We start from the raw sequence: 9,125 nt of genomic DNA, 5'->3' as shown, positions 1-9,125 counted from the left end.
CCTTTTCATGCCCCCTTGCCTCCTGAAGTTTCTCCTTCTCACCTCTTCTGGACCCCCCTCTCCCTGTACAGTTTGTGGAAGTCACATATGTGGTCAGCATCTCTGCAGTATCGGAGAATGAAATCTTCAGACATGGCCGCCATAAGGCTTGGCTCCCTCAAACTTGGAGAGGACAGCCAGGCATCATTAATAAATAAGTACGATCTAGTTTGAACAGGCCTCTGCATTTGCCCTTTAAGCAGCTAATGAATAAACATGAGCAGAGTTGGGCGGGAACTGCATGGGGGTAGCATGAGAAGAGGCCCGGTTTGTGTGGGGTGTATACGTGTGTATGTATTGGGGAGGAGGAAGGGGGTATTGAGGGCAATGGGGCAGCCTTTCTTCCCAGCAGGGCTGCATCTCTTTTAATTGGAGCACTTGTGGCACCATTACCTCCTTTACTCAAACACGTTACTGATGACAAAAGAAAACAGTACTAAGCCTGCCTTTGTTAGCTAGGGGACGGGATGAGGAGATGGATTCCTCGCTGCTACTCATGTGTGGGAATCGTTCACACTCCCACCGTAAACTGCTGCTGGCGCCTTCGACCAAGGGAACAGGACAAGCACACAGGCAGGACATGAAAATCACAGCGGATGGACAGAAAGGCTGTTTATCAGATACAGAAATAAACTGCACATTTATGGATGAGCATCAGGTTAACTAGGCGTCAGGGTTGCAATATTTTGTTTCTTTCTGAATGGATCGCCTCATGATGATTCTACCCAACAAATTGCAAAAAAAATGGCACCACTGATCAGTGTATGAATCCACAGGAAAACTCTCAGTCAACCTTTTTAAAATGATTGACTCCAGTGTATGTGTTGAGCCCTGTTATTGACCTTGCACTTTATCTTCCCTTTGACCCGAGGACATGAAGAGGCTGGTTTGTTGTTGGTCACCACAATGTCCCAAGAGAGCAATAAGGGCGTTTGACATTTGCCCTCAGTCTGACCCTACTGGAGAGGAAGCTCTGAAGGGTTCATAGATGGGACTATGAAGAACACGTGGGATCTGAGGCTTTTTTTGGGGGGTGATAAATACTGTTAAATCTTATTAATCCACTATTTTCTACAAGTGCTCAGAGATATTCAGTGTTGCACAAAAAATGCTTGATTTGTGACATTTGCACAACCCATATGACAAAGTTACAAGACAAAATAACTGTTTATTAATTCTCTTTTTGAATTCTCAAAATTGAAATTAAATTTCCAGCATGACATAAGTGTACCGATGCTTACAATTTCTAAATGTACAAATGTCAGGTGTTGACAAAATCGTTCATTGTTCGCTTAAAAAAAAAAAAAGGATTCACGCCTGACCTTACCTCCTCTAGCAGTACATAAACCTTTCATTAATGGGTTATATTAAACACTATGAAGTAGTTGTGAGCATGTGGGAATCATTTTTTAAAAATCCCTTTTTGTACTTTTTGTGCATACACCTACATTATACTGTTTGATAAATATTAATGAATGTAGTATGAGGTTGAAGTCAAAAGTGTTAAATATGTTTACATGGCAAACTTAACTTGAAACAAACATCGGTTTGAATTTACCGGTCCAAAATCAGCAACATAATACATCTCAGTGTAAAAGTTGTACATGAAGACAAACAAAATCATTTTGTTTTAAAGCATCTATTGGCACTACAAGGACAGGTACAAACAAGCCAAAAAACAACAACAAAGACGTAGAAATTTTACATAATATCAACAAAGAAATGAAATCCACAGCATTAAAATCCAACTTTTCTTTTCATATTTAACTGGCAGTCTGATACATCAAACAGATAGGGGAAAAAAACATCCAAAACAAGGAAAAACTAAGATGTGAAAGCCCCTGCAGAAAGTCCCTAAAGTGCAACTTAGGATGTACAACAAACTATACAAACACATTGTTTTACATGGTTTTCAATAATTTGGATCAAACATGCTGAAATGTTTTTGTCTTTCAAAAAAAGGTGTTGTTAAGACATATTCATCTATTTTTAAAGGAAAAAAATTAGTTACGTTTACCATCTTCTCATTTTTGAAATTAGGGAAATAATTATACTAGTATCTGGATTATTGCATTTTATGTTTTATAGAATTTTTGATGTTAATATCAATTGATTCTTTCAGGTAAAAGAAAAATAGAATTAGATTTTGGGACCTAATTAAAGGCCAACTAACCCATTTTAAGACATGAACTGTAATTAAATAACAGCTTAGTTATTGGGTGAAAATAATAATTACAACACGTGAATAATTCTGTCCAGCAGCAGAGAAGAAATAAGTAATGGGCCATGAGTGATGCAGGCCGCTCAGGATGAAGGCCTGGTGTCACTTCTGATCCATGTTGAAATTGGACTGAGCTCTGAAATGAAAAAAAAAAAAAAAAAATTCATTGTGCATGCCAAAAAATACTTAACCATTAAAACACTTTTAGTAAACAGATTACACAGTTTTGTTCCCGAAAAATTAATATTTTAATAGATTCAGATTAGGGTTAAGATTTGGATAAATTTTGTTTGTGCATAATCAGACATTTGGCTTGAAATCTTATAGATTCATGCTACATTTCTTTTTTTATTGATAGAATCATCTCTATTTCAAGTCAACATTACTAATGTGACCAAACATCAAGGTGACTTTGAAGAGCAGCACATGCGGAGCTGTGCTGTGAAAATCAACAAACAGCACAGGTGAGCCTCATGTGGTCTCACTTAGCTCAGGGTCAGCATCAGCATATCATAATGTAGCCCTCACAGAGTGACAGCAGAGGTGCCATGCTGTCTGCAGATACATCCTGGCCATATGTGTTCACACACTATGAACAGAAATTCCCAACAAAGGGCAGGAATAACACAGAGTCACATGCAGCTTGGGAAGTTTGGATATGCTGCCACCAAGAGGACACTGAATGAATCACATGTCACAGCAACAAAGGCACCATACCTGCATCATGCGTTGTGTAAGGAGAACAGCGTGTCTCTAGAAACAGTGTTGTCTGATGAAGTAAGGGACACTTACATTTCTTGGTTCAGCATGTGGTTGTTGTAATGAAGGACTGGTGGTTCACTCTCTTCATCGTCAGGAAGCTGTGAAAAATGAGACATAATGATTTTGTCATAGCACAACACACTTGTCAAGGTCATAAAATGGAAAATTATGAACTGAAATTCTGTAAATAGAGGACTGACGCAGCTCACTTAGTTTAAAAACAAAACAATGGAAAAACAGTCTAACTGGAAAGGAACACATAATAGTCAAATGTCGCAGAACAGGAATAGCATAACAAACTGTAAATCACAGCCAGGATGAAAATTATGTAAACATAAGACCCTTTGACTATCTCCTGTAATGCATTGTGGCTGAACTTGCTTCTGAATGGCTCTTCACAGAAAATAATGACAAAAAAAAATCGGATCAAATCAGAAGAAGACGGACGCACAGAAGTGCCTCGAGTCAGCAGGTTTGAATAAAAGCTGACTGACGCTGCAGATTATTCATGGTCAGGGTTTTGGCATGATGTGTCTCTAAATTTACTCAATACACAACATTTTAACAAAAAGAAACATGTTATGAAAAGTCAATTGAAGTTATTTTTAAAAATGCAATCTTGAGATTTCTAGTTTTTCATTTTGTCTGTAATCTGTAATAATAATCTACACACTAAATTGACAGTCTCTATCAATGTTCCTGTTTGAAATTGGAAACCTCTCGTTTCTTTAAATAATCATCTCTCACCTCCCAGTAGGACTCATCATCAAAACAATTGTCATCTGCAGGATCTCGCCAGATAGGTAATCTTAAAATACAACCTGAGAAGAACACAAATAAAGTCATTATTGTAACACGCTCAGTAATCTGTCAAGTATGTACGAGTGTGAACACACTCGTTTAGCTACAAACATTGTGTAACACCTATAAGCATCTGTTTGTTGCCACGTATATGATCCAGCTAAATGACAGTTTCAGTGGTTATTCCCTTACCGACAATGATGCCTCCACCTACGCCGAAGCAGATTGCCACACAGAGTGCTGCAGCCTGTAGACCCCCCTGCCGAGAGGGAACCGTGCTTTCGAAATCACCCTCGAAGTCAAAGGTGTTTCTCAGCCTTTAATGCAAAAAGAAAGAAACTTATAAAAGTTGACGTTAATATGTATGTAATACTATCACCACATTGTTTTTATGACCCTGCTCTCTCCTATTTGTAAGCGGGGGCCACTCACCCTTCTTTTCCATAAACTGATGCAGATGCAGCTGCAGCAGTAATGGCCCCCACAATGCCACCTATGACACCGGGTATGGCATGCAGGTTATGGATCCCACATGTGTCCTGGATCTTTAAATACTTCTCCATGAATGGCTGGAAGAGACATGATTCATAAAGAAGTCTTAGCTGCACAATTTGACTTTGTGCTAAGAGACATGGATTGTGAAAAACAGCTGATTTAAGAAAAAGTTACTGATAAAGTAGTGGCAGTAACACCTCCTGTGCTCAATAAGTTATCTATCAAATTAACTCTAAATCACCAAACTTAAATATAGAGAAAAATAATTAGTTAGCAAATAGAAAATGTATATTGAAAGTATTTTCTTCTTTTATGTTTCCTTGAATAGGTACATTTATAGCTTATTTCTTGGGTTGACTGATGCATCCTAACATTCATCTCATAAGAACTCAATGGCTTACTGAGAGGTAGATATAGCCGAGTGTGGAGATGATGCCACAGCAGAATCCTACGATCAGAGACCCGTAGGGCATTAGCATGAACTCTGCTGCAGTTCCTACTGCAACACCTCCAGCAAGAGTGGAGTTCTGGATATGAACCTGAGCAACAAGAAAAATAAATGCATCCGTTAATGACAGAAATATAATTGATGTAACTGTTTGTGTTTACTTAATGTGTAAAAACAAACGGTGCTGGACGTTACCATGTCTAGTTTCCCGTGCTTCTGAACCAGGCTGGAGATGGCCACAGTGGTGAGCACAGTTGAAGCCAAAGAGAGGTAAGTGTTTATGGCTGCTCTGTGCTGCCCATCGCCGTGGTCTGCGATGGCTGAGTTGAAACTGGGCCAGAACATCCACAGGAAGAGGGTGCCTGTATGCAGAAAGCAGGGTGGACTTCAAAAATCGAGCTGCTCTTCCAGAATTAAAGTAAATGTGAAAGTGTAAAGAATGGATATGTAATTGAATCATAATCACCAATCATAGCAAAAACATCTGAGTGGTACACAGAGACCTGCAGACGACTGCTCTGCTCCAGGTTTGGTCGATACAGCATCCACGAGATGGCAAGACCATAATAAGCTCCAAATGTGTGGATCACCATAGATCCTCCGGCATCTCTGGCCTTTAGGAAAGATTAAGAAACATAAGCAGAGTAATAGCATTAGAGAAAATGTGTTCTTGGCGGGAGGTTTATCACTTGCACTTCAAAAGTATTCTGAACTGACTTTGGCCACAATGTTTTGTTTTCTGTCTCTTCAAATGAAGACCATTAAACTGACTCCTCTTCAGCTATCCCATCTGGATGAAATTTATTGAATCCATTATTGTTTTAAATTCTTTACAACATTTAAATGGATTTGCTGATCCTGGATACCAAAAGATGTGACTTCCAGACCTTGATCAATCTCATCATTTGAATAAACTTCGCCGTGGTTACTCCTTAAGTGGAGGCACGGTTTTTCAGACAGAAAGTTGCTGAATGTCACAGCTTCTTGGTGATTAAGGTTCAACACATCTAGTACTAAATCTAATCTACAGTCTGTGTGTTTTGTGGGGTGTTATGTTCTGTTTTAAACCTATAGCTGGATATATTCATTAATTGTATAAAAGGAGAAAAAAATTCAACCCACATGAATGAGATCAATAATGATATACTCCTCCACAGCGAACAACGTGATCCCAAACAGAGTAAGAACCATTAGCTGGACTGGACTGACTTTACCGAGCACTGCGCCATAGGCGATCAAACAGCCTGCCACACAGAAGTCAGCATTGATCAGGCTGAAACAAAAACAGTTAAGATTCAGGGAATTATAAAGAAGCACCTGAACAAGAACCATCATACCATCACTTAACCAATAATAAACTGTAAATCGTATCTCACTCTCTTACAGAAACACACAGAAGTACAATTATTAGATACACACTGTGACTTGGTTGCACTTAAGCACTATCACCTCATGATAAATACATTGAGAACTTGAGAAAAACCTCAAAATTACTTTTCAATTCCTATTCTGATCTTTCCATCATCGTCAAGGGAGTGGAACCAGCCTTGCATTAGCAGCGCCCACTGGAGGCCAAAAGCTGCAATAAGGAAATTGAAACCCACGGCACCGAAACTGTACCGCTTCAGAAATGTCATTAGGAAGCCAAATCCAACAAAGATCATCACATGGACATCCTGGAAACCTATAGGGCAAAAACAGATAAAGGGAGAAGTAAGGAGGATGACTGGAGCTGGAACAATGAAAAGAAAAGACTGTGTTGTTATTCAATCGTTGGCCCTTTTCTGTACAGAGCTGGCATGCTCAACACTTACAGTATACAGTATGGATAATACTCTGGGAAGCAGACACAGCTGTTAGCTCATGTTTTATTTGGCAAATGTTTCTGGTCCCACTTCAGTAAGATTATCACCTGTCCTAATTCAGTTTTGATACAATAACTGACAGGTGAGCACACTCTGAATCTGCTTAAGGCCTGAATATGAACAAACTAGATGTTACTTCACTTGCAATTAGTAAGTGTTGGTTTCTTAATCCTGTCATGCAAAGCTGCAGCTGTGCATTATGCATAGAAACTAGATGTTGGAATTAGCTACCTATACTCAATGTAATGGCTGGTTGTGGTGTCCAGAGATATTATTGGTCTGCACCTGTTAATGTTTTGATTTTAGTTTGATGCTTTCTTTGAAAATATTTTTGATCTAAAAATATTTCCCTCTTCCTCTGTCAGTTTCATAGTCTTCCTGTAAACAGTGATCCTTGTACATTACAACTGGCTGGAGGTCATTCTGGTTGTTTGTGTCACAAAAAGCTGATTGAAGGAAAGAAAAACATAAACATTATTATTATTATTGTTAATAAGTAATTAAACTTTAATCTTATCTGACGGTGACTTCATAATATTGTTATTAGGGTTGTTATAAAGCATTATGAAAAGATGAGTATAAATGAATTACATGTACTTCTGCATGAATGCTACGCACGTGGAGACATTGTATACAGACAGTTTGCTTTGACAACATGAAGTCACCACTGTGCAAGGGCCACGTGAGGGGCATATTAGATCAGAGAGAGGAATCTCATGGTGATGACAAGGACGTCACTAAAATAAATTACCTACAGAAATGTTGATATTAGACATTTATCTTAAATGTATTAGCTTAAAAAATCCAAAGAGACAAGAAAAAAACATGATTTGCATCCATTGTAATGCAAAATTAAAATACTAGAACGAGAAGAAAAAAATTACATAATCAAGATTAATGGCTCAATGGTAAATGACAGCAACTATATCTTACATGGATATCAATGAGATTTGATTGAAAGCTTTGGAAAAAAAAGTAAGTAAGATTGTGCTGAATTTTTTTTTGTAAGATCACAAATTCACAAAATGAATCTTCAAGCTCCATTCTAATAATCATAACTACCGGTACTTTGAACATATATTGCACAGAGCTTATTTTTATTGTTGGTAATAAACACACTTGAAACCATTCAATAAGGTGTCTCTACTTTGTGGGACAGTCACTGTCTACTATAACCACTAAACAACAGTATGTGGACATACCAGCATAAACAATAAAGTATCCTTTTTCAACGCAACACTGGAATTGTTTGGCACACCTCAGGGAAACAATAGCTTCATGAATAATTTCCATCAAACACGGTGTAATGTTTACAGCCGAACAAAGAAAAAATGCATCGGACATGTCAGGCTTTACTCTTGACAATACAGACAGTGGGCTTAGTGTTACCGTGACGTTAGCATGATGTCTTATTAGTTTCCTGAGAGCAAACTGTGTCAGGACATACATTTGATCTTCTGACATCCAACACCAGATGTGAGATGTGAGATGGCTTCATGATAGCCAGACACTGACTGTTGAGCGAAGAGTTCACTACAACCACACCCATACAATACAATCACATGCACACACCCAATATACAAGCAATCAATAGATATGGTTACAATAAACAAATTCCATCCACAAAAAGAGGAAAGGTATTTCAGCTCAAATTAATCAAGAGAGAACAATCTGAGCGTCAGGGGAAATGTGCACCTGTGAGTGATCCTGCAGCATCTGATAGATCAGCACAGCCTTAGAATTATCATCAATTAGTTTATTCAAGAAGAAATGTATTATAATGCAATTAAAACTCATAATAACAGTCCACATATTCATAAAAGGAGAAAAATGTTTTGAGATGTTATGTATTAAAGAAAGTTGAAACTTAAGTATATTAGTGAAACAATTGTTAAAAGAAATGCAAAGTTACTTACTTGGATATCTGAAGTAGAAGTCATTCTCAATGTCACTTGATATATTGTTAATTTTCCTCTCCTCTATCCAGTGTGGATCTGATTCCTTGTTGTAACGAACAAACACCCCAAACAAGATGATCATGGCTGTTTGCCAAACGAAGCAAACCGCTGGAAGACTCAGACGGACGTTTGTGTTTTTTGTTCGGTCGCACATTTCCCTGAAGCTCTGAACGCAGCCCATTGTTTTTGGTTAAAATAAAATTCTCTAGTGTTCTTTAAAGGCCTTGAGCATCTCAAGCACAAGTGAAGATGAACAGAGAAGGGTGTTTGCTTTATTGTGAGGACACTCCCACTGTCACTCCCTCCACTAGTGTACTTGAAATGAACTTGACTTATTTCTTTAATGATCTGAAATGTTCATACAGACAAACATAAGAGAATAGCTTCAACTGCACTATTGCTAAGTGGTAATTTATCCCCCCCCCCAACTATTCTGTATGAGTGTTAAGCATCACAGTTTCATAAACTGTACTCTTACATGATACTCATAATAAAGGACAGATGAAACCTTGTATCAAACTGGAGAAAGAAGATAT

The 9,125-nt window shown here is 38.1% G+C and overlaps 1 protein-coding gene across 1 annotated transcript; it reads right to left on the bottom strand.

The window, feature by feature from the left end:
* Positions 1-1,187: 1,187 nt before the first annotated feature.
* On the bottom strand, positions 1,188-8,842 carry rhcgb (Rh family, C glycoprotein b). Its single transcript, XM_061036596.1, has 11 exons — positions 8,548-8,842; positions 6,261-6,450; positions 5,889-6,039; positions 5,233-5,380; positions 4,962-5,128; positions 4,720-4,857; positions 4,256-4,392; positions 4,016-4,140; positions 3,770-3,843; positions 3,053-3,120; positions 1,188-2,396 (listed from the first exon to the last, which is right to left on the bottom strand). Exons 1-11 carry the CDS (start codon positions 8,768-8,770, stop codon positions 2,363-2,365), a joined length of 1,455 nt encoding a protein of 484 aa, XP_060892579.1. The 5' UTR covers positions 8,771-8,842; the 3' UTR covers positions 1,188-2,362.
* Positions 8,843-9,125: the final 283 nt, after the last annotated feature.

The sequence above is a fragment of the Labrus mixtus genome, chromosome 4, assembly GCF_963584025.1.
Source record: "Labrus mixtus chromosome 4, fLabMix1.1, whole genome shotgun sequence".
Lineage (NCBI taxonomy): Eukaryota > Metazoa > Chordata > Actinopteri > Labriformes > Labridae > Labrus > Labrus mixtus.
The sequence above is the reverse complement of the archived record's forward strand: the minus strand, read 5'-3'. Positions and strand labels throughout refer to the sequence as shown.

Coding starts and splice junctions, on each gene's coding strand:
- rhcgb (XM_061036596.1), bottom strand. CDS start 8,770: ATGGGCTGCGTTCAGAGCTTCAGGGAAATGTGCGACCGAACAAAAAAC. Junction 4,141..4,255: donor TCAGTTTATGGAAAAGAAGG/GTGAGTGGCCCC, acceptor TTTGCATTAAAG/GCTGAGAAACACCTTTGACT. Junction 3,121..3,769: donor ATGATGAGTCCTACTGGGAG/GTGAGAGATGAT, acceptor CATTTTTCACAG/CTTCCTGACGATGAAGAGAG.